Source organism: Camelina sativa, chromosome 15 (genome assembly GCF_000633955.1).
Source record: "Camelina sativa cultivar DH55 chromosome 15, Cs, whole genome shotgun sequence".
NCBI classification, from domain to species: Eukaryota; Viridiplantae; Streptophyta; class Magnoliopsida; order Brassicales; family Brassicaceae; genus Camelina; species Camelina sativa.
Window position 1 is genome coordinate 27,678,073 of NC_025699.1, and position 25,036 is coordinate 27,703,108.

Sequence of the window (25,036 nt, forward strand, 5' to 3'; positions counted from 1 at the left end):
TATCTAACAATTCATTTTTCTTAATTTATGGATATGCTAACTCATTTTTTTATTATAATCAAAAGTTTTAGTCATTACCACGAATTAAGAAATGCTATCTCACAAGTGAATGCACCTAAACTCTTTAATTTTGCAACATGATATCAAATTTTGTACAAACTACTTGGTTTTTTCATGCATATTATTTGGTGGCTCAAGTTATGTTGTATGTATTGTGTTTTCGGACAAAACAAATCAAAGCATATATCTTACTTACTATTTTTTTTTTTTGGTAAATATTACTTGCTAATTTGATGCATAAACTGAGATCATATAAAATTCATCACTTTAGCCTTGACAAACTTAATTAGAAAAAGGCAAAGAAGCATCATGGTAATGTGTTGCGGAAAATGTCATAGCTGGTTTAGTTTTGAGATTTACACCATACTTAGCTCTCAAACTTGTTTAATTTTTAATATAAATTTTTATTTTAAAGCGAGTAAAAACAATAGGAACAATGGAAAACATGTAAAAAAGATGTCTAAATTATTGATTTATTGGACCTAAATTAGTAGCCACAATAGTTTTTACCTTTAAAGAAGGTAAGTATCCACCGTCAGATGTTAATGCTTCATGCTTCAAAGAAGAGGAGGAATTCTGGGATACCCAGAGCATCAATATCTGCAATCATTACTCCTTCATAATTGTCAAGGCAGAATCCATGAACATGAAATTAAGAAAATATAATAAATAACAAAAATTATAACATTTAGTCCAATTGCTAATGAGAGGCTTCAAAGAGGAGAAATTATGAACTACTTAACCATACATCAATATTCCCCACGGGATACTGAGTTTGAGGAGTCAAAATCTGAGGTGTTCGAGCCGAACGAGGATATGGAGTCGACCTTTTGCTCGAAATCGAAACTATACCAAAGATTCGATCTACGATTTGACTCAAACTAAGTTTCGAGATCGAAGACCGAATTAAGCAATAGGCCGTCACAAGCGTCCATCCAAGGCTTACATACGAGCATAGGTCCTATCCAACGGTTTTCAAGACTTAACCGCGTAAATATGTCGATGAGACCTTCCCTATTCAACTCAGCCCAGTCACGGCCGAGCGCTGATCCGATCTTTCCTTCATCCTTGTCGCTCATCATCATCAGATGAGCTTCATTCATTCTTGTCTTTATAAATAAACTGTCTTTTTCTTTTGCCAGACATATCTTTATTGTTCGTATTATTTTTAAGCTTAGTCAAAAGGTAGGCGAATGAAATGAAGACACTTGTGGGCTTGTGGCGTTTTACTTGGTAGATTTTGATGCAACTTTAGTCCTTGAAGAGTAGTAGGGGGATGAAGAATAATCAAACACATGAATGAAGCTCATCTGAAAGTTTGTATTTTTCCAGGTACCTTTACGACATTCTGACAAATGCTAGTGTTGTTAAGAATAAGACCCCGGTTCTGCTTTGCTGTAACAAGACAGATAAAATAACTGCACACACCAAAGAGTTCATCCGCAAGCAAATGGAGAAAGAAATGTGAGACTGATTCTTATCTGTTTCCATATCGTTAATGTTCATTTTGTTAATGTGTGTGTGTTTTGCAGAGAGAAACTTAGGTGTTCGAGGAGCGCAGTATCAACAGCTGATATAACGAATGACTTCACTCTCGGGATTGAAGGAGAAGTGTTTTCCTTTTCGCATTGTCACAACAAGGTCACGGTCGCTGAGGCGTCACAGAGCATATGCTTAAATAGGAGAAATTTATCAGGTGCAAGAGTTCATCAGAGAACACGTTAAGCCATGAGAAATGTGTGATCATCACAGAGCATATGCTTAAATAGTTAAATGTCTTTTTTCATTTTTTTGTACATGAGTTTATAATTTGAGATGGTATTTATTGGAAGACTTTTTACATGTTGAAAACGTGTTAACTGCATTGACTGGATCTTTTAGACTTTCATCCAAGAAACCTCACTATCGCCCACAATCATCTATTTGCTTTCTCACATTTTAAATATTTTTTCGTAGTAACAAATCATTGAATAGAATATTGCAATTTGCAAAATACATGATTTAGATTGTAAATAAAAAGACCGTTTATAAAGTAATCAAAAGGTGGACGTCGTGACGGGATGATGATAGGAACAAATAAAGATATGTCGGACAAAAGAAAAAAGACAGTTTATTTATAACTTATAAGATTTATCAAAAGGTTGGCGAATGAAATGGAGACACTTGTGGCCTTTTACTTGGCAGATTTTGATGCAACTTTAGTTCGTCTTAAAGAGTAGTAGGGGTTGAAGAATAATCAAACACATGAATGAAGCTCATCTGATGATGAACGACAAGGATGATGAAGGAAAGATAGAAGAGATGGGATCAGGGCTCGGCTGTGACTGGGCTGAGTTGAATAAGGAATGTCTCATCGACATATTTACGCGTTTAAGTCTGGAAAACCGTTGGATAGGACCTATGCTCGTATGTAAGCCTTGGATGGACGCTTGTGACGACCCATCGCTTAACTCGGTCTTCGATCTCGAAACTTGGTTTGAGTCAAATCGTAGATCGAATATTTGGTATAGTTTCGATTTCGAGCAAAAGGTCGACTCCTTTCTCCGGTGTGTTGTGGATCGAAGCCAAGGCGGTCTCAAGGAGATTCGTGTCAGGCATTGTTCTGATCTATCTGTGTCATACGCAGCTGAGAGGTATGTCCCAATCAAGTTCTTAAAAGCCCAAAACGTTTAAATGTGTGTGTGTGAGTGGAAAAATACTCTTCAGATCATCTTTGATAGTAGTTTCGTGGTTTAGTATATTTTGTCTGATATAACTTGGAGTTGAATTTAGAAAACTTTATATTAAGTGAATGTTAATATTTACCGAGGTTTAGGTTAATGCTATCATATTAAAACAAAACAAATTAAATTGTAGTACGGTTAACAAAATTAAGTTTGCTTTATACTCACAACTCACAAGTTATATGGGTTTACATGGGCAGATGTCCTAACTTGGAGGTTATTTGGATTAGGAGCTGCCTAAGCGTTACAGATGCATCGATAGCCAAGATCGCTGCGAACTGCCCTAAGCTTAGGGAGCTCGATATCAGCAACTCTATAGAAATATCTCAAAAGGCTTTAAAAATGGTTGAGAGGAGTTGTAAGAATGTCAAGATACTCATGGAACCTCCAGATAATGTTAGACTATCTCAAGAGGAGGCCAATAACTATGGGCTATCAGTACGAAGTATTACAAGTCGTGATCTACTTGAGCATATTAGACAAATGAATATAAATTGAAGTTGAACTATATAGGCTTCTACAACTTTCTTTTAATCTTTTTCAATCTTTGGAGCTTTTGATTATTGTGTTTTTCGGGTCTGTCTTTTGATTTTGGATTGTTTTGTTTGATTGCTGTGTATGAGATTTGGGTTCCTTTTTTCTTTTGTCTTGCTTGCTCACACAAAAAAGGATTAATGTGCACAATAACCGTAAGATGAAATTTAATTATGACGATGAAATAACGAGATTTAGGGGGATGTATTCAAAACAGGATTTTGGAGGATTTTGGAGGATTTATAAATTTTTAGATTTTAGGAGATTTCAGTGAGATTTTAAGGTAGTTTGGTGGATTTGTTATTATTTTCCATTTTTGAAAAAAGAAAAAAATTGTGATTTGATGAGATTTGATGGGATTTGGTGAGATTTTAAGTGGGAATTTGTGATTTTTGTCAAGTCCATAACATAACATAACAAAAAACAGCATTAAAATCGAGAATATAACTTAACAAAAAGATTGGCAATTTGATCGCATAACTCAAAGATTTTTTGAGAATATTACATAACAAATTGAAAGGTACAAAACAGAATTAAAGATAAATTAAAGCACTATATTTATTAATTTGATTAGGGATTATACTCTTTTCAAACGAGTCAACACAACTCAGTGGCTCTTCTCTTTTGTAATCTAGCATAATATATTTCAAGTGATCATGGAATGAGTTGATATGCGTAGAAGAGAAGAACAATTGACTCTCAAACTAAAAATATTATTAAAATAAATCTTATAAAATATTTTAAAGTATTACTTAAATGTGACCTAAAACCAGAGGACTTGAGGCTATGGAAGTAATGAGAAGAAGGCATGTGTTGAAACTCGACGAGGAAGAGAGAGTGTGGTAAAGTTTTATTGTANAAGTGAATGTTAATATTTACCGAGGTTTAGGTTAATGCTATCATATTAAAACAAAACAAATTAAATTGTAGTACGGTTAACAAAATTAAGTTTGCTTTATACTCACAACTCACAAGTTATATGGGTTTACATGGGCAGATGTCCTAACTTGGAGGTTATTTGGATTAGGAGCTGCCTAAGCGTTACAGATGCATCGATAGCCAAGATCGCTGCGAACTGCCCTAAGCTTAGGGAGCTCGATATCAGCAACTCTATAGAAATATCTCAAAAGGCTTTAAAAATGGTTGAGAGGAGTTGTAAGAATGTCAAGATACTCATGGAACCTCCAGATAATGTTAGACTATCTCAAGAGGAGGCCAATAACTATGGGCTATCAGTACGAAGTATTACAAGTCGTGATCTACTTGAGCATATTAGACAAATGAATATAAATTGAAGTTGAACTATATAGGCTTCTACAACTTTCTTTTAATCTTTTTCAATCTTTGGAGCTTTTGATTATTGTGTTTTTCGGGTCTGTCTTTTGATTTTGGATTGTTTTGTTTGATTGCTGTGTATGAGATTTGGGTTCCTTTTTTCTTTTGTCTTGCTTGCTCACACAAAAAAGGATTAATGTGCACAATAACCGTAAGATGAAATTTAATTATGACGATGAAATAACGAGATTTAGGGGGATGTATTCAAAACAGGATTTTGGAGGATTTTGGAGGATTTATAAATTTTTAGATTTTAGGAGATTTCAGTGAGATTTTAAGGTAGTTTGGTGGATTTGTTATTATTTTCCATTTTTGAAAAAAGAAAAAAATTGTGATTTGATGAGATTTGATGGGATTTGGTGAGATTTTAAGTGGGAATTTGTGATTTTTGTCAAGTCCATAACATAACATAACAAAAAACAGCATTAAAATCGAGAATATAACTTAACAAAAAGATTGGCAATTTGATCGCATAACTCAAAGATTTTTTGAGAATATTACATAACAAATTGAAAGGTACAAAACAGAATTAAAGATAAATTAAAGCACTATATTTATTAATTTGATTAGGGATTATACTCTTTTCAAACGAGTCAACACAACTCAGTGGCTCTTCTCTTTTGTAATCTAGCATAATATATTTCAAGTGATCATGGAATGAGTTGATATGCGTAGAAGAGAAGAACAATTGACTCTCAAACTAAAAATATTATTAAAATAAATCTTATAAAATATTTTAAAGTATTACTTAAATGTGACCTAAAACCAGAGGACTTGAGGCTATGGAAGTAATGAGAAGAAGGCATGTGTTGAAACTCGACGAGGAAGAGAGAGTGTGGTAAAGTTTTATTGTATGTGTCGTCGTCGTTAGATGAGTTACTGTGGAGAGAAGAATGTGAGAGAGGGTGTTCAAGATGAAACTCTATTTTTGAATCTATTTGATTTGAATGATGATGAGTCTCTCAAGCTTCCTCCTTTGAAACTCGACGAGGAAGATAACAGAGGAAGGTACAGAGTATTATTATCTCTTTTTCCTCTCTGTACAGAGTATTTTCTTCTCTTTTTTTAAAACCAATCCTGCAAAACCATTCTCGAAGGTGGGATTGTTTAAACAGGATTTCCCTTATAAAATTGTATCCAAAGTCTCTCACAATCACTATTATGTTTTTTAAAAAAAAATAGAATTTGGTTTTGAATAACAATGGATTTGTTATGATTTTTGTAAATTGTTGATTGAATAACAGTGGATTGTGAGTGATTTTGAATGATTTTTAACAAATTTCATATTCAATAACAGTGGATTTGAGATGTGATTTTTAAATCACTAGTTGAATAACAGTGGATTTAAAAAAAAAACACAAATCCTCTAAAATCCTATTTTGAATACACCCCCCTTAATCTGCTTATTGAGGAACTCAAGTTTACCATTCGACACATATTTAACCCACGTAATTTATATGTAATAATAGCATTCTGAATAAATGTGAATAACAGTGGCATTTTCATAGTAATTTTTTTATTTAAAAAAATTATTATTTTATAATTTGTTTAAAATATATATTGTTGTGTTTTTTAAAAAGTTGTCTCTGTTGAATATAAAATTGGGTCTCTTAGGGCATCTCCAACCCACCTCTATATTTGCTTTTTAACTCTATTTTAGAGTAAAATCTACTCCAACCCATCTCTATTTCTACTTTTATAATAGAAATTTCTATTTTTTCCTCTATATATAAGAACTCTATTTTTTCTTCTATAATAGAGTTGAATTTTTTTATTTATAAAATGGTCGTTGTTCTTTTAACACTTTTATATTTATGATCAAAATAAATAAAATATATATTTAAATAGTTTAATAATAATTTAATGAAGTGGAGGTTTTGTATTGATCTTCACGACCTGCCCACGTTTGAGTCTGAAGTATCTTGCGAGTGGATCAGTCGCTTGGATCCTTGGAAGCTAACAAAACCCATAAATAAAATATATATTTAAATAGTTTAATAACAATTTAAATATTTTAATAATAATTTATATTAATAGGATAATTCATTATAAAGTTAAATTTGAGACTATTATTTGCAAAAGAAAATTTATATAAAATCTTATTAAATATAAATAACTTAAATATTTTAATTTTTATTCATACTATAATATTATTTTTAATACAACAAAGACTAATTATTTAATATTCTGGTAAATTACTTCCGGATTCACCAATATTCCTAAAAATTTGTCCAATCGAACCAAACGACATAGATGGAGGAGGAGCTTGCTGATTTTGTTGTTGATCGTTCCGCTTTTGTAAAATTTGCGCTTGTTGAGCCTGAAGATATCCACGAACATTTGGATGTACGGAATTCAAGTCACAAAATAAAATTTTGTTTTCTTCCTTTAACTCTTTCAAAGCATAATTTTGCCTTTGCATCTCCAAATGTTGCTGTCTTTGTTCACTTGTCTTCTTTAATTGCTCCAAAAATTGTTTATTTCCTTCTTTTAAAGTGTTGATAATCGATGTTGTTTGATCACCAATTTTTCTTTTCATTTTTGATTTTTTTACCCCAAGAAGTCGTGGAGAGGAAGATCCACCAACAATCTCATCATCATCATTCAAATTTAGTGAAGAAGAAGATAAATGTGGAGATGCTTGTGTCGAAGAACCAATGGTAGGATTATCTGATTCTAACGATGTATAGTCAAAACCAGATGGGATAGATAATCGATTACGACGAGCAACACCATCTTGAAACTTTTCAAAGTTCTTAACAATATCCCAAACATGTCCAAATTTCCAACCTTCTTTAAAATTTGGATCTTCACTTAACATTAATTTTGCTTGATTAAACTGCACACCATTAAAATAAAAAAATTATTTTTTTTTGAATTCAACAATAAATAAAAAATTTTAAATATTACAATTTTTAATTAAAATAATATTAATTTCGTATATTTTAAACAAGAGTTATTTTCTCTTTTGTAAAATATATAAGATAGCCAAAAAAAAAAAACAAAACTCCAAAACCAAAAATATTGAAAACATTTATAGTAAAAAATTTAAACAAATAAATACTTACTATATCATCATTTGAAGTACCACTTTGATGTCTGTTGTCACATTGTTTTATGCATGCATTCAATTTTTTTGTTGCCTTCTGAATTGTTTGAACCCGAGATTGAATTGATTTTTTGGAACGTTCACTCCACGTTGTATTTTTCTCATTATTGTAAGCTTCGACCACGCGACCCCAAAAACGATCGGGTGATTGATAAACACCTTGAATTGGATCTTGATAAATTTGCATATAAACTTCACATAATAATCTGTCTTCTTCAAGAGAATATCCTAAAGAACGAGACATTTTATTAATAAGTATATATGCTATCGATTCTTTTAGAGTTGTGAATGCAAAATGTTTAACAATACTACTATTTATAGATTCAATAGGACGAAGTCTTTATGAACAATTTTCTAGTCAACTACTTTATTTAATGTTTGTCTACGCATATTTTTAACTAATGCATGTTTTCCTTCGGTCAAACTCAAATAACTAACCAATGCATGTGTAAATTATTAATGGACAATGTTTGTTAAAGATCAAATTTTAATTGGGTTTGTGAATGTTTGGATTGACAAAGACATGGTATAATCGAGGCCAGTGCATGTTGTATTTGACCGGACAAAAAACTTTAACAATTAAATTGTAATCGTGAATCTTGTGTTTGACCGATATTGTAAAGAGTTAACCTAGTAATTCATCGACAAGTTTTAATCAATTCAATACTAAAGTTATAAAATTAAAATCTGAAGTGTTTTAAAGAGTTAACCTGGTAATTCTGAAGAAAATCAAATAAATATTTATATTTTTAATCAGTGTTCAAGAAAGCGGTCTAGGCGGTCGCCTAGGCGCCGTCTAGGCGCTAGGCGCTCAGCAGACGCCTAGACGACCGCTTAGACCGCCTAAAATCACATAATATTATTTTATTGTATATTTTTTTATTTTTAATTACATATATTTATAATTTTAAGTTTATATTCATATAAATGTTAAAATGTTATTAATCTAAATTAAATAAATATATTTTTACTAATTTTAGTTTATGATTTATTATTATTTATTTCTTCTAACATATATTTTTACATAATTTTACATATAATATTATATATATAATGTTCGTATTGTAAACGCCTAAACCGCCTTAAAACGCCTAAAATTCCGACTAGGCGTTCTAGGCGCTAGGCGCTAGATCACCGCCCACATACCGCCTAGCGCTTTCTTGAACAGTGTTTTTAATTATTAAAATTTTAGTTGTATCTTGTTATTTATTTTTAATTATTAAAATTTTAGTTTTATCTTGTTATATGGATAATAGAAAACAAATTAGATCGACGAGAAACATTGCATCGTACCAAAACCACCTAGAACTATAACCTAATCTTAGATATCCTTAAATTGTAAGTTCTCAATTACAAACCCACGTTTCAAAGTTTACATCAGTAACCAGGAATGAATTATGATAATCAAAACAAATGAATAATAAAAAGAAAAATTACTATTCCCAAACTAGTTTGGCAAGTATTTTTTTTTCTCTCATGTTCAGTTGTTAAACCTGCGGAATGGTCTTCAACATTCTTACCAGATTCCTCTCAAATAAAGGCTAACAATTGTTGGACCATTCAAATAAACAAAAACGAAAAGAGAGTCACACCTGAAGCATTTGAATCCCTTGCTCAAAAGAAAGCCTCAATATGGTTGGAAGGAACTATGCAATTAAGTGTCAATTGTCAGTACAAGTTTAGTGTCAACTATTAGAACTGGTACAGGTGCCACCAAGATTACCTTCAGCGGTTCAAATAGGAATGCTTAGTGAGAGCTTCAAGTTGGTTTACACAGCTCTTGTTCACTTAGTTGAACATGTCGATGAATAGACCGTTTACCAGATCCATAGCCTCGCACAAAACCCAAAAAAATGAATATTTTTTGCAACCTAGGTAAAAGAGGAGGTGTGAAATAATGTTGTTATCGCAGCAACTTAAATCAAACCTCACTGTAGTGGTTTTTGAGCTTCATCTCAACATTAAGAGCCACAAACTAAGTGAGATGACGGTTTGTGGATGACCTCCTCTGTTTCAGTTTGGATAATATTTAAGGATTTTACACATAAATTTAAAAAATACAATCTTATTTAATTTACCTCTTTTATATTAGAACTTCATTAAATAAAATGCATTCAACTAATAAGAAAACATCAAGTAAAATATGACTGGTCAAAGAAAATTAAGCATATTAATTTTTTGCATAGAAAACTGAAAACATTACTTCAATTGAAACAAAAATTTTTTGCTAAAACATCATTAAATTAAAACGGAATGAGTAGTAAAGAACATGATGTTTTTACTGATAGATTATAGTTAAAATAGATATTTTTTGTCTTAAAATTTTGAAATAAGACATTTTTTCCATGCTTATAAAATTAGGCATTTTGGATGAAATAAATTGATGAAACTAACAATGTTAAATGGTGGTGATTTCTGGCGCTTGAATTTCTTGGACGCGTCGGAGAATTGACTTGTTTTGGAGAGCTTTAATAGTATTAAAAAGAAAAAGAAAAAACAGAGATACATTATTTAATATTTATGTTTCTAAATCCAAACCGGATTGTGAACTGGACTACCTTTTGGGTCACTGGATTAATAGGCTAATCGAGTTTTACCATGATCAATTGATTAAAAGTTTTTAATATTTCTAGATTCCACAGTTTTATTTTATAAATATAAAAATAAAAATAACCATATCATATTTAACATAATATGAATTTAATAATAATAATAATAATATAAGTGAAACTAAAAATTAAAAACATAAAAACATAATTAAAACTCTCAAAATCTAATAACTATTTGTAAACCGTAATCCGGCTGCAACAACCAGTTCATCGGATCACAGATTAATGACGATATTTTTAATGCGGTTTTCCAGTTTCAAAATTACCGAATATTAGCACTAAACTCGAACTGGAGAAATGTCCGAATCGGGGTGAACTGATCGAACCAACCGGTCCAGTCGAGGCGTAAAAAGGTTCTTGTGAGAGAGCTTGAGAAAACAAACAAACAAACAAGAAACGGAGAAATTAGCCATTCAACCAAAAGAAAGGACAAAAGCAGTGTGACTAAACATGAAACTGTTGTGCGGCCCTTAGATTTTTTCATGCACACGAATTTTCTCCACCGGCCATATATGTTTTCTCTGCTGCTCTTTTTGTGTTTTAGTTTTTTATATAATATTATTATAATATATTTTGATGTTCTTTTTCGAATCACACAAAATAACTGTATGTTAAAAATGAGGTATATCAGTATATGCTATCATCGAATAATCCAAAATCTATCACTTTTTTTCTTTTGTCGTTTTTGGACACATCTTTCTTCTCGCTTAGAAGTTACTAGAATGTTATTCAATAAAACGTCATAATGCAAATGCATGTAGTAGTGCACAATATGCAAAATAATGATTACTTAACTTTACTATGCAACATACATACATACTACTTTAGACGAGTATCATGAACTTGGATCTTTAAGTGACGTATAAATTATATGATATCTTTGTTATTATATCGAAATTTTCACATTTTTAGAATGATAGATAGTATACTTGAAATGTGGTTCTTCTATCTACCATGAATTTATGAGAATTATGAAATATTTCGAAATTGATGTGAGGACGAGTTGACCCCAAAAAAACAAAATAGTACGATTGATGATGATGAATGATGCGATTTGAATATAGAGATTCGACAAGTCCAGGGGCTCCCACGCGACACTGGCCCAGGGGCCACGTGCGGCCACTAGAGAGAATAAAGCTTAGCCCACGTGATCTTGGGCCCAAACAACTATTGTATCTTTCTCCCTCACGTTAAACGACAAAACCAAAATTGCTCTGGTTTAAAACTTTAAATTGATAAATAGCAACCTTTTAGTGATCATTTACTAAATTCGCTAGAAAAAAAAATATAATAAACAGACAAATACTATGATTTTCTCAGACACACATTAGGTTTTGGTTGGTAAACCCATAAATTAGTATCGCTCTAATAATAATATTTTCAGATTTTGACTCTTGTAATTTAATTTCCGTAAATTTGTATTTCTGTAATATGAAATATAGTATTTTGATAAAATTACCAACAAAAAAATGTATAAAATACAAAAGTAAAAGTCTAAACTAAAAGTAATTCCTTCGGTTTTGAATTATCGCAATGGTACGAGATACACTATTTTCATCATGGGTCTGAGTCAAAACTATACAGAAAAGCTGTAAACTGTTACAGAATAGTGCAAAGCTGTAAGAAAGAGCTGTACATGAAAGTTGTACAAAAAAACTGAGACTAAAATTTTTAATAAAGTTTTTGGTAAATTTTTTATGATTGGTAAAAATTTAAAGCTGTACAAATGGTAAAACTTTGTTTTTGTCACCAATCAAAGCCCAAAAGTTAGGAAGTAACGTTACAAAATACAATAAAAAATAAATTGTTCTCGGTTTGTTTTTTACATCTGCATCTTATTTCTTTTAATTATTCATATATCTATAATAATATTTTTGAAAGATATTTTATTTAAAACAGATTTATTAAGAAAAAATCTTTGTAAACAAAAATTAAAACCTCGCTAAGGGAAAATATATAATAGAAAATACTTATATAGATGTATCTAAACAATTTTTACAATTAGTTAGGAGTATCTACTATTATATAATCAAACACAACTAAAATATTTTTAACGTTAATTACAAAATTAGGAATATTTCTATAATGTTATAGTACACAAATAAAAAATATAGGTACTTAGAAGCTTTTTTTTTTTTACAAATTAAAATTATGATTTCCCAGTGAGTTTTGTGTGAAATTTTTACTTATTTTGAATCATCAGATAATACAAAAATAAATAAAAAAGTATTTTCTGCATATATTACTTAATTTATGAAAGAGAAAAAAGTGTATTCAAAGTCTCACATCTACTATAATTTTTTAACAATAATCTAAAATAATATTGTAAATAATATCAATCTAAATACATATTTAAATGAGTGAATATGAAGCACAAATTAACCAATATCCTAAAAAAAATATATCTGTTTACTTTAATTATTTAGTAGAACCATTTATTTATACTAAATGTAATAAACTTTTGAATATTATTATTATTGATAGATTTAAAGTTTATCAAATATTTAAATTTATAGAAAGTTAAACTACCACAAGACGGGTTTGGATTCACATCGATATTAAATTAAAATATTATTAATTCAACAATGTTATAATACAGATAAATTATCAATTATTTTTACTAACAAAAACCAGTACTAAACTACTAATCATTATTTTTTCTTTTCACATTAAAATTTTCATATCACTTTATATTGTTAATCAAACTTCCAAGTTTTTATATCGAGATTTTATATTGCAATTTAATATAATTTTAAATTATTTTACATCATTTACCTACCATTTTTCCTATACAGTTAAATATTTATTAATATCAGTATCTATTTTAATATTTTAAATTATTTTAAAACCATCTACCTACGTACCATTCTTCCTATCCGTTAATTTTTATTTATACCGCATCATATATTATCATCTCGCTTGACTTGGACCATTAATATCTCTCTCTACTACTTTTGGTTTTGCCTTTTGGTATCAGTAACACAAAATTCAACCTTTTCAGAATTACTAGTTTTCGTCACATATCATCTCTCTCTCTCTCCCATCCCAATTTAATCTCACCCAATTTCTCGACAAAATTCATTACTCTTCTCTCTCGGTTTCAATTCTCAGCAAAATCTTTTCAGAGTATAGATTCTCTCTCAAATGATTCACTTTAAATCCCTCAATTCCGAGATTTTTTCTTAATTCTCCTCTCTCTGTTCAAAATTCAACCAACCGCATGGTTTCCGGAGGTACCGGCGGCGGCCGCGTCGGAGAAGGAGCGGCGTCGTCAAGTCATCACACTGCTAATAATAATAACAACAAACGGAGAGGAGAACAAGCTCAATCTTCTGGAACGAAATCTCTCAAACCACAAGAATCCTCAATGAGCAAAGCGATTCAACAGTACACCGTCGACGCGAGGCTCCACGCCGTCTTCGAACAATCCGGCGGATCAGGCAAATCCTTCGACTACTCTCAATCACTCAAATCGACGACGTACGGTTCCTCCGTCCCCGAGCAGCAGATCACCGCGTATCTCTCCCGAATCCAGAGAGGAGGTTACATTCAGCCTTTCGGATGCATGATCGCCGTCGACGAATCGAGCTTCGGTATCATCGGTTACAGCCAAAACGCTAGAGAAATGTTGGGGCTCATGCCTCAGTCTGTTCCTAGTCTTGAGAAGCCTGAGATTCTAACCATGGGAACTGACGTGAGGTCGTTGTTCACTTCCTCCAGCTCGATTCTACTCGAGCGTGCCTTCGTGGCTCGAGAGATCACGTTGTTGAATCCGGTTTGGATCCATTCCAAGTATACTGGTAAACCGTTTTACGCCATTCTCCATAGGATTGATGTTGGTGTTGTGATTGATTTAGAGCCAGCTAGAACTGAAGATCCGGCGCTTTCTATCGCTGGTGCGGTTCAGTCTCAGAAACTAGCGGTTCGTGCTATTTCGCAGTTACAGTCTCTTCCCGGTGGAGATATTAAGCTTTTGTGTGACACTGTTGTTGAGAGTGTGAGGGACTTGACTGGTTATGATCGTGTTATGGTTTATAAGTTTCATGAAGATGAGCATGGAGAAGTTGTAGCTGAGAGTAAGCGGGATGATTTGGAGCCTTATATTGGACTGCATTATCCAGCTACTGATATTCCTCAAGCGTCACGTTTCTTGTTTAAGCAGAATCGTGTTCGAATGATTGTTGATTGTCATGCCACGCCGGTTCTTGTGGTCCAGGACGATAGGCTGACTCAATCTATGTGCTTGGTTGGTTCTACTCTTAGGGCTCCTCATGGCTGTCACTCTCAGTATATGGCTAACATGGGGTCTATTGCGTCTTTAGCTATGGCGGTTATAATTAATGGGAATGATGATGATGGGAGCAATGTAGCTAGTGGGAGAAGCTCAATGAGGCTTTGGGGTTTAGTTGTTTGTCATCACACTTCTTCTCGCTGTATACCGTTTCCGCTAAGGTATGCTTGTGAGTTTCTGATGCAGGCTTTTGGTTTACAGTTGAATATGGAATTGCAGCTAGCTTTGCAAATGTCAGAGAAACGCGTTTTGAGAACGCAGACACTGTTGTGCGATATGCTTCTGCGTGACTCGCCTGCTGGAATTGTTACACAGAGTCCTAGTATCATGGACTTGGTGAAATGTGACGGTGCAGCATTTCTTTACCACGGCAAGTATTACCCGTTGGGTGTTGCTCCTAGTGAAGTTCAGATAAAAGATATTGTGGAGTGGTTGCTTGCGAATCACGCGGATTCAACTGGATTAAGCACTGATAGTTTAGGCGATGCGGGGTATCCTGGTGCATCTGCCTTAGGGGATGCTGTGTGCGGTATGGCAGTTGCATATATCACAAAAAGAGACTTTCTTTTCTGGTTTCGATCTCACACTGCGAAAGAAATCAAATGGGGAGGCGCTAAGCATCATCCCGAGGATAAAGATGATGGGCAACGAATGCATCCTCGTTCATCCTTTAAGGCTTTTCTTGAAGTTGTTAAGAGCCGGAGTCAGCCATGGGAAACTGCGGAAATGGATGCGATTCACTCGCTCCAGCTTATTCTGAGAGACTCTTTTAAAGAATCTGAGGCGGCCATGAACTCTAAAACTGTGGATGGTGCGGTTCAGCCATATAAGGATATGGCAGGAGAGCAAGGGATTGATGAGTTAGGTGCAGTTGCAAGAGAGATGGTTAGGCTCATCGAGACCGCAACTGTTCCTATATTCGCTGTGGATGCCGGAGGCTGCATCAATGGATGGAACGCTAAGATTGCAGAACTGACAGGTCTCTCAGTTGAAGAAGCTATGGGGAAGTCTCTGGTTTCTGATCTAATATACAAAGAGAATGAAGAAACTGTCAGTAAGCTTCTTTCTCGTGCTTTGAGAGGTATATTCAGTTCTCCAACTATGTTGTATCTGCGGTGTATATACAATTCGCGAGTATTTGATTATTTCGTTGCATTTGGCAATCAATGCAGGGGACGAGGAAAAGAATGTGGAGGTTAAGCTGAAAACTTTCAGCCCCGAACTTCAAGGCAAAGCGGTTTTTGTGGTTGTGAATGCGTGTTCCAGCAAGGACTACTTGNAGAGCCGGAGTCAGCCATGGGAAACTGCGGAAATGGATGCGATTCACTCGCTCCAGCTTATTCTGAGAGACTCTTTTAAAGAATCTGAGGCGGCCATGAACTCTAAAACTGTGGATGGTGCGGTTCAGCCATATAAAGATATGGCAGGAGAGCAAGGGATTGATGAGTTAGGTGCAGTTGCAAGAGAGATGGTTAGGCTCATCGAGACCGCAACTGTTCCTATATTCGCTGTGGATGCCGGAGGCTGCATCAATGGATGGAACGCTAAGATTGCAGAACTGACAGGTCTCTCAGTTGAAGAAGCTATGGGGAAGTCTCTGGTTTCTGATCTAATATACAAAGAGAATGAAGAAACTGTCAGTAAGCTTCTTTCTCGTGCTTTGAGAGGTATATTCAGTTCTCCAACTATGTTGTATCTGCGGTGTATATACAATTCGCGAGTATTTGATTATTTCGTTGCATTTGGCAATCAATGCAGGGGACGAGGAAAAGAATGTGGAGGTTAAGCTGAAAACTTTCAGCCCCGAACTTCAAGGCAAAGCGGTTTTTGTGGTTGTGAATGCGTGTTCCAGCAAGGACTACTTGAACAACATTGTAGGCGTCTGTTTTGTTGCACAAGACGTTACTGGTCAGAAAATCGTAATGGATAAGTTCATCAACATACAAGGAGATTACAAGGCTATTGTCCATAGCCCAAACCCGCTAATCCCACCTATATTTGCTGCTGACGAGAACACGTGCTGCCTGGAATGGAACACGGCGATGGAAAAGCTTACGGGTTGGTCCAACAGTGAAGTGATTGGGAAAATGCTCGTTGGGGAAGTGTTTGGGAGCAGTTGCAGGCTAAAGGGTCCTGATGCTTTAACCAAGTTCATGATTGTATTGCATAATGCGATTGGTGGCCAAGACACGGATAAGTTCCCTTTCCCGTTTTTTGACCGAAATGGGAAGTTTGTTCAGGCTCTGTTAACTGCAAACAAACGGGTTAGCCTCGACGGAAAGGTTATTGGGGCTTTCTGCTTCTTGCAGATCCCGAGTCTTGAGCTGCAGCAAGCTTTAGCAGTCCAACGGAGGCAGGACACAGAGTGTTTCACGAAGGCGAAAGAGTTAGCTTATATTTGTCAGGTGATAAAGAATCCTTTGAGCGGTATGCGTTTCGCGAATTCATTGTTTGAGGCCACGGACTTGAACGAGGATCAAAAGCAGTTCCTTGAAACAAGTGTTTCTTGTGAGAAACAGATCTCAAGGATCGTCGGTGACATGGATCTTGAAAGCATTGAAGACGGGTGAGTTTAGTTAGGATTATCTAGAAACAAGTTTAGTTTATTTACTTCACAAAATGTGACCAAATCCCAAATTTTGTTTTTCCATTTAATCAGTTCGTTTGAGCTAAAGAGAGCGGAGTTTTTCCTCGGAAGTGTCATAAATGCGATTGTAAGCCAAGCGATGTTCTTATTAAGGGACAGAGGTCTTCAGCTGATCCGTGACATTCCAGAAGAGATCAAATCAGTAGCTGTTTATGGAGACCAGATAAGGATTCAACAACTCCTGTCTGAGTTTCTGCTGAGTATAATCCGGTATGCACCATCTCAAGAGTGGGTGGAGATCCATTTAAGCCAAGTTTCAAAGCAAATGGCTAATGGATTCGCCACTATCCGCACAGAATACAGGTACATTTCATTGTTCCCGCTGTTGTCTCCTCATATCCATAACCATAATTGTGCAATCCGGTTTTTTCGGTTCCATATTTTTAGGTACATAAAGAAGAATATGAATTTGGTTAGGCGTTTTAAAGAAACTGAGATTTTAATCAATTCATTTTTATTAAAACTTAATTCTGTTTTGGTTATTGTTTTCCTCGGATATAGATCGTTTTGATTTTTGGATCGGTTATTTAGGTGGCAGCTTTGGTTTGGTTAAGTGTGACTCGGGAACTTCTAGACAGAACCATAAGCCTAGAATTAGCAGACACAGAATGTAATGTCTTCAAATTAATGGAAAACAACCAGCTCAAAAGTGTAAAACTTGGGTTTCATTGTTTTGGTTTCTCTGTTATGTCTTTATTTGTTGTTTTCAGAATGGCGTGTCCAGGTGAAGGACTGCCTCCAGAGCTGGTCCGAGACATGTTCCACAGCAGCAGGTGGACAAGCCCTGAAGGTTTAGGTCTAAGCGTATGCCGAAAGATATTAAAGCTAATGAACGGTGAGGTTCAATACATCCGAGAATCAGAACGGTCATATTTCCTCATCATTCTCGAACTCCCTGATCCTAGGAAACGCCCATTGTCAACCGCGAGTGGCAGCGGTGACATGATGTTGATGATGCCATATTAGAGTCACATTTCAGTTGGTATGAGAGTTTGTATCATTTGTATGTGTATGTGTGTTTTTCGTGTTGTATCTAACGACGTCGGAGGAGGGTAGAAAGTTTTTTTTGTTCCGGTGAGAGTAGTAGAGAAGAGGAGATTTGTTTGCGTTCAGCTCAGCTCCCCGGGGGAAAAAAACGTAACAGTAGCTATAGAGAATTTCAAGACTTGTTTTGTTTGTGCTGTGTAAATTGATAACTCCGAGAGAGAAGAGATAATGAGAAAAGAAGGGAACATATTTTGATTGATGAATGTGACCAAACTGAAATGATAATGAGAAAGCCATATTAGTCTCATTGTTTAAAAGTTTTCGGATCAGACAAATTTAGAGCCAAAGAGGAGACACAGGGAACAATGACAATTTTAGGCTTTTTTTAGCTAAGCCAGTCGAATGACAGAGCTACACTATTTTTTTTTGGACAAAACTAACATAGCTAAGTGTACCAAAACATAAAATAGCTAATAAGCCAACAGAGCGATAAAGCAGGTTAGCTGATGATGATCCGCACCCGTTCTGCTCCTTGTTCTTCACAGATTGGGGAGACTTGGAGAGGTCAGGAGACGTATCCCTACGTCGTTGTGGTTCTGGCCTCTTGGGAACAATAATAAGTTGCTCCTCGTTTTCCACAGATTGAGAAGACTTGAGAGATCAAGAGACGTATCTCGGCGTTGTTGTGGTTTTGGCCTCTGGGGAACAATGTTTCGGCCTAGTTGTAAAAGGGTTGACTTCAGTTGCATTGCATCAGTAACACTAACATCCTCTACATAGTCTTCTACATAGGCGTATCTCAAATCACAATCATCTCCAACACCTTGCATTTCAACAACTTGGAGAGTGTTCCTTCCCGGATTGAAGTAGAAAACATAAAAAGGATTAGACGCAGAATTCGTGGACAAAACAATATCACCAGAACCAGTCACCCCAATAACAGATAGATTTTTTTTGACCTTAACAACTTCACTCTGATCAGCGGACAAAGAGTAGACATAGCTGGACCATTCCCGCTTCTCTAGAACCCTCATAGTCAACTTAACGGGAAACCCACCATCATAAGCATAATCCAAATAAATCCCACATAATTTCTCCTTGTAGTTTATCATCCCATTGAAACGGCGTTCATAACCGTAAGTTGAACTGCAATTTGGGTCAAGGAGCTTGAATTTCTCAGATCTAACATCAAAGCAAACTATGACATAAGACCATCCATTAGTAGCATGAGCTAAGTAATACAAAACCCCATTGATGCAAACCCTTTCCCATAGAGGCTCATGTGTAAAAGGACATTGGATCTTCCTCCACCTCAACTCCCCAGTTCCCAGTGTCAAAATATAATGATCTGTATCTTTAGAAGCTATATATTCGCAAGTGTTCATAAACAGTACCTTGAATTCCTTGTCAACCGGATCAAACCCTAAATAGCTATACGAATAGCTATGCGAAACACCACCTCTAAGCTCAGGTAAGATCACATACTGTCCTGTGAGAGGGTTACATATCACATGCTTTACATCTTCATCTTCCCTTGGGATACACATGTTATGGAAATAGATCAATCCAGAGGCATAGGTACAACCGTATTTGCTTGTTCCTTTAGAGAACTTGATATGAAAATCAGCGGCGGATGATACTACAAGAGAAGACTTCTTACATGGATTCTGAGGCTGAAGAGTTGAGTAAAAGCTCCACTCACCGTCTTGTGGTTGTTTTACCCCAATTAAGAGTCGTCGTCGACGAGCTTTGGACCTGGTTAGAGACAAGTTTAACGACACCTAGCTATAGATTTTGCTGGCAATTTCGATAGTATCTTGATGAGGAGATCATCTGGAATGGAATCAAAAGGTTTTGAGCTATCCATGATCCCGACCCGACGGAGAAAGATGTTTCGATAAGAATACAAATCGCACAGACAGACAGACTCAATTGAAAAGTTCGACCTAATCAATCAATCAAAAGTTTAGGGTGGTGGTGGATTTGGACAAGGATCGGCACTAACGTAAGGCCCAATAAGCATGGGCTTTTTAACCATCCAAATTTTTTTATTTACTTTTTGGTGAATCAGCGGTTAAAATAAAGTCATAACTCATAAGCATTGTGTTCATGGAGCAAAATGTAAATCTATCCAACTCTTGCTCTCATCTTTCACAACAAGTCAAGAACTGTCAACATGGAAATGGAATCCAACTTTCACCTCTACGAACTCTTTAATTTGTACGTTGTTAAATTATAAACTAACCAATCAAACCTATAATAATTTAAACACATTTTTCTTCATTTTAGTTTTAATTATTTTATTGAAATGGTTATTTTGTTAGACCCCATTTGCACCTCTGCCAATTATAAATACTTTTTATGATGAAATGGTACCGTCCAAAAAGTTGAATTTTCTTTTTCAAATCAGGAAATGTTTAAGTTGGCTGGCTAAGATTAGGGGATGCAACACATTATCGCACTATAGTTTTGGTGTATGCTCTCCAGGCTGTTATCGGTTCTCACATTATACCCACACTAAAACTCACCTTTTTCTTTAAGAAAATTAAAGTAAACATAAAGACTGAAAAATTTAATGAAATTATTAATCTTTAAGGAATCAAAACCACATTATAAATACCCCCACCAATCAATAGCCGTCTGAGTGTCTCAAACTCAAATCAAATCCTTAAACCCACCTAAAACCTTCAAGAAGAGATACTTCCCGCAAGTGGCAAACCAAAAGGTCCAAAACTTAAAATGGTTTCTCATACTCTTTTGGTTCTGTCGATATCTCTTTTTGTTGGTTTGAACATATTGCTTGTTGTACACGCTAAAGATTTCAACCAAGACATCGACATAACCTGGGGTGATGGTAGAGGAAATATTGTAAACAATGGTACTCTTCTAAACCTCTCTCTCGATCGATCTTCGGGATCGGGGTTTCAATCGAAAGCCGAGTATTTGTACGGAAAAGTTGATATGCAGATCAAACTTGTCCCGGGAAATTCTGCCGGTACCGTGACCACCTTCTACGTAAGTTCTTCTTTATTAGCTACACATACATATACATAAATCTATTACCTTATGTTATATTGAATGATTGATTTTTTGGGTGGTTCTTTTGGTGGGTAGTTGAAGTCTCAAGGATTAACATGGGATGAAATAGATTTCGAGTTTTTGGGGAATGTTAGTGGAGATCCATACATTGTTCACACTAATGTTTACACTCAAGGCCAAGGTGATAGAGAGCAACAGTTCTACCTTTGGTTCGATCCTACAGCTGAGTTCCACAACTATTCTATTCTGTGGAATCCGAGTCACATAGTGTAAGCTTATATACCACAATCCTAATGATATTTTGACGAGTTCACTAAGTGATGTGAACTATAATTGTAGTTCTTTTAGAAATTGAACTGTACAAAAGTGAACCGGATTTCATTGAACAATAATTTATTGGGTTAATATTTGTAAATTCTTAATAGGTTCTATGTTGATGGGAAGCCAATTAGAGAATTCAAGAATTTGGAAGCAATGGGTGTGGCTTATCCAAAGAGCCAACCCATGAGAATGTACGGTAGTCTATGGAACGCAGACGACTGGGCCACAAGGGGAGGCCTTGTCAAGACAAACTGGTCACAGGGACCATTCGTAGCCTCTTTCATGAACTACAACTCCGAGAATGTGTGTGGCTGGTCCACTGATAATGGAACCACGACCACTACCCCTTGTAGCCCTGGTGGCTCGAAGTCTTCTTCTTCGAGCAGTACTAGTGAGTGGTTTTCGCAGAGAGGGATGGATTCTTCAAGCCAAAAAGCTCTTAGATGGGTCCAGAAGAAGTTCATGGTTTACAATTATTGTAAGGACAAGAAACGGTTTTCTAAGGGTTTGCCAGTCGAATGCACTGCCAAAAACAAAAACAAGAACACTAAGTCTTGAGCATTTAAAGAATTTTAGGGTCTTGATTTATGTTAAGATCATTGGTCGTGATTTGTTCATTGTTTGGGTTACGAGAAAGTTTCTGTGATATTTTTTTTTTAATGGCAAATGGTAAAAGAGCTAAAACTTTGGGACTGATTTATTGATATGTTTTTGAAAGTGGGAAAAAAGTTGTTGTTCTTTCTTCAATCTAGAAAGTGAAGAAAATTTACTTGTCGTATACATTTTCTATAAATTATAACGCCACATATATATATAGTAATTAGAAAATACAGAAAGTAATTTTTTTTTTTTTGGTTTTAATACAGAAAGTAATTTGGATATTTGGCATTACAAAACCTAATTTTTTTCTTTATCATAAGAACATCAATGGAACCCCATGAGAGCCTCTCAATAACATGTAATAATATAGCTTGTACTATCTTCACCTCTCTCTTTACATATTCCACAGCTGTCACAATTGCCATCTGCCCTAACCAAAATTAAAATCAAAGACAAGATATAATTTAATAGATTTTAGAAAACTCAGAGCATAACTAGTTTAATGAATACGTACTTCTTCTCCATTTGATATTCCAGACGGAAATACTAGGTTCATTCACATCATACTTTATCTATAGAGTACCTATATATGTTCGTAGCGCACAAATTCTCAATTCATATATATATGGGGCACGTAACTGGTGTGGACGGTTACGCGAAGGTGATTGGCCTATAAAAACTAAGAACTCATAAGTTTTTTAATAGCACAAAATGTAAAAAAAAAAAAAAAATCATGAATTTGTTAAAAATGGGGAGAAAAAGTATGAGTTTTATTTGTGGTAGATTAAATATCTAAATTTTATTTGACTTTCCAAAAAATTATATGAATATTTGTTGAGATTTTAAAAAAAAATTATGAACTTATGCCAAATAAAAGATGACTTTAAATTACATAATCTGTAACAATTTAAAGATTTAATTATCCGTTACAAAATAAATTAAATTTCATAATTTATGTTAACATCGTTTGTTAATTTTTTAAGAAATACTCTTTTTGGGTTACCTTTTTCAAAAATACCATATTGTTTGAACATTTTCAGTTTTATTTTTCTTTTACACAACTACTATATATTAAATTTATTTTTATAATTTTTTTTAGGTTTTGGTTTCTCTATTTTATATTTAGTATATAGTTTTAAGAGGTTGAGGTTTAATATTTTGAGCTTAGAATTTAGTCATTTTATACATAGAAAAAAGTATTTTTGAAAACAGATCACATAAAATGGTATTTTAAAAAAATGACATATGTTATTTAATAGTAAAATTACTATTAATAGAAGGGACAATTTGAGGTTTCTGAAGCAAACCACATCAGCCAAAAAATCTCTTCTATAATTAAGCCACGTCAGCAAACTCTTTTCTTGNTTTTTTTTTTTTTTTTTTTTTTTTAATTGAGCAACGATTCGATTTCCCAATTTGCAGTATCATTAATAGTCCCTCATTTTAAATTCACTTCACAGCGTTATACTTCCTCTCCCCTCCAATCTAATTTGTAAACTAATTACACTTTACCTTTTCAGATTCTCTTATATGTCCAATCAAAATAAGAAGTCTCTTTCAGATCTCTAATGGTATTCTATTTTTGTCTTTTTGCTCCAATGATACTCTATATTCATCTCTATAATAGAGATTGTTATTTTTTTCTCTATTTATAGAGGAACTCTATTTTTCCTCTATAAATAGAGGTGAACTATTTTATTTGTAAAGTAGTCCTTTTAATCTTTAACTTATTTTATTCATGACCAAAATAAATAAAATAAGTATTTTAAGAACTAATAATATAAATTAAAATATAAATATTTATTCTAAAATAATTGAGACTAAAATTTGCAAAAGGCAATTTTCTGAACGTGTTACAAAATTTAAAATAAAATGGGTTAGTTTGTAATTTTAAAAAATAGAAGGTGTTAATTGTAAAATAAAAATAGAATCTATTTAGAATATTCTTTTATAGAGGAAAAAATAGAGAAAACCATTGGAGATAGTCTCAGAAATTGCAGTATCATTTTTGTTGAGGATTGTTTCTTTTTGATGTGTTGCAGGTGGAACGGAGGCTTGAAGACATCTATTTGTTTTCTTAGTATGAATTTTCTCTTCATCATTTGTATACTTGCTTGGAATCATAATTTTGAATAATATAATCTAACACCACATATTAAATCTGGTTAACCGGAGGAGCTCAAGATCGAAGAAGAGAACTGATCGATATCGAAATTAATCCGTAAAGATTTTGTTAAAAAGCTCCACCGATACAGTTGTTGTTCCTACTCCAGCTAATATACTAAGCTAATGTATCTCCAAATGTAAACCGGAAATAACCAGTTGTTAATCCAGTTATTTTAGTATCAAACCATTCACTCTAATACCACATTTTTCAGTTTACCTTTTTAGCATAAGTGACTAAAACAAAATAATATATTGAGATGCTTAGAGAGCATCAAAAATAATGAGGTAGAAAAGATATGTAAAAAAAAAAAAAAGGGATAAAAAAACATAACAAACACAAACGTGCATAAATTAAAGAAAGTCAATTAGTTAGAACTTAGATCAATGAATGGGGAGAAGAGTCGAAGCAATATATAGTGATGCAACAGTGATATAGTTAAGCCCTTTAGCGAAGGAAACGACAACGTAGTAATCATGACGAGCAAGAGGTGCAACAAAGGATCGAAAATAGTTGTCAAATTATGAACGGTAGTTGATATTCACTGAGAAAAAAAGATGTATTAGTGAGATTAAGTAAGAATGTAAGATTCGATATTTTAAGAATGAATGTAGACA

At 34.1% G+C, this 25,036-nt stretch overlaps 5 protein-coding genes across 7 annotated transcripts; 3 read left to right on the forward strand and 2 right to left on the reverse strand.

Moving 5' to 3' along the window:
- Positions 2,199–3,506, forward strand: LOC104747726 (putative F-box/LRR-repeat protein 19). The gene is made up of 2 exons (XM_010469415.2): positions 2,199–2,693; positions 2,984–3,506. The coding sequence occupies exons 1-2, from the start codon at positions 2,305–2,307 to the stop codon at positions 3,279–3,281; spliced, it is 687 nt and encodes a 228-aa protein (XP_010467717.1). The 5' UTR covers positions 2,199–2,304; the 3' UTR covers positions 3,282–3,506.
- Positions 6,832–8,025, reverse strand: LOC104748860. Its single transcript, XM_010470442.1, has 2 exons — positions 7,721–8,025; positions 6,832–7,491 (listed from the first exon to the last, which is right to left on the reverse strand). The coding sequence occupies exons 1-2, from the start codon at positions 8,003–8,005 to the stop codon at positions 6,832–6,834; spliced, it is 945 nt and encodes a 314-aa protein (XP_010468744.1). The 5' UTR covers positions 8,006–8,025.
- Positions 13,322–18,552, forward strand: LOC104747727 (phytochrome B-like). 3 transcript variants are annotated; one of them, XM_010469417.2, is made up of 5 exons: positions 13,322–15,387; positions 15,974–16,328; positions 16,420–17,227; positions 17,321–17,611; positions 17,840–18,012. In XM_010469417.2, exons 1-5 carry the CDS (start codon positions 13,591–13,593, stop codon positions 17,859–17,861), a joined length of 3,273 nt encoding a protein of 1,090 aa, XP_010467719.1. In that variant the 5' UTR covers positions 13,322–13,590; the 3' UTR covers positions 17,862–18,012. The 3 variants fall into 3 exon arrangements, with proteins under 3 accessions (XP_010467719.1, XP_010467718.1, XP_010467720.1); XM_010469416.2 differs by lacking the exon at positions 17,840–18,012 and adding an exon at positions 18,019–18,552 and having other exon boundaries at positions 13,323–15,387; XM_010469418.2 differs by lacking the exons at positions 15,974–16,328; positions 17,840–18,012 and adding an exon at positions 18,019–18,552 and having other exon boundaries at positions 13,323–15,742.
- On the reverse strand, positions 18,662–20,229 carry LOC104748861 (putative F-box protein At1g30930). Its single transcript, XM_019237204.1, has one exon. It carries the CDS (start codon positions 19,840–19,842, stop codon positions 18,835–18,837), a length of 1,008 nt encoding a protein of 335 aa, XP_019092749.1. The 5' UTR covers positions 19,843–20,229; the 3' UTR covers positions 18,662–18,834.
- LOC104747728 (probable xyloglucan endotransglucosylase/hydrolase protein 21) lies at positions 20,945–22,351 on the forward strand. The gene is made up of 3 exons (XM_010469419.1): positions 20,945–21,310; positions 21,410–21,603; positions 21,760–22,351. Exons 1-3 carry the CDS (start codon positions 21,035–21,037, stop codon positions 22,211–22,213), a joined length of 924 nt encoding a protein of 307 aa, XP_010467721.1. The 5' UTR covers positions 20,945–21,034; the 3' UTR covers positions 22,214–22,351.

Coding starts and splice junctions, on each gene's coding strand:
- LOC104747726 (XM_010469415.2), top strand. CDS start 2,305: ATGAATGAAGCTCATCTGATGATGAACGACAAGGATGATGAAGGAAAG. Junction 2,694..2,983: donor GTGTCATACGCAGCTGAGAG/GTATGTCCCAAT, acceptor TTACATGGGCAG/ATGTCCTAACTTGGAGGTTA.
- LOC104748860 (XM_010470442.1), bottom strand. CDS start 8,005: ATGTCTCGTTCTTTAGGATATTCTCTTGAAGAAGACAGATTATTATGT. Junction 7,492..7,720: donor GTACTTCAAATGATGATATA/GTAAGTATTTAT, acceptor AATGGTGTGCAG/TTTAATCAAGCAAAATTAAT.
- LOC104747727 (XM_010469418.2), top strand. CDS start 13,591: ATGGTTTCCGGAGGTACCGGCGGCGGCCGCGTCGGAGAAGGAGCGGCG. Junction 15,743..16,419: donor TCTTTCTCGTGCTTTGAGAG/GTATATTCAGTT, acceptor CAATCAATGCAG/GGGACGAGGAAAAGAATGTG. Junction 17,228..17,320: donor CTTGAAAGCATTGAAGACGG/GTGAGTTTAGTT, acceptor CCATTTAATCAG/TTCGTTTGAGCTAAAGAGAG.
- LOC104748861 (XM_019237204.1), bottom strand. CDS start 19,842: ATGTGTATCCCAAGGGAAGATGAAGATGTAAAGCATGTGATATGTAAC.
- LOC104747728 (XM_010469419.1), top strand. CDS start 21,035: ATGGTTTCTCATACTCTTTTGGTTCTGTCGATATCTCTTTTTGTTGGT. Junction 21,311..21,409: donor GTACCGTGACCACCTTCTAC/GTAAGTTCTTCT, acceptor TTTGGTGGGTAG/TTGAAGTCTCAAGGATTAAC. Junction 21,604..21,759: donor TGGAATCCGAGTCACATAGT/GTAAGCTTATAT, acceptor AATTCTTAATAG/GTTCTATGTTGATGGGAAGC.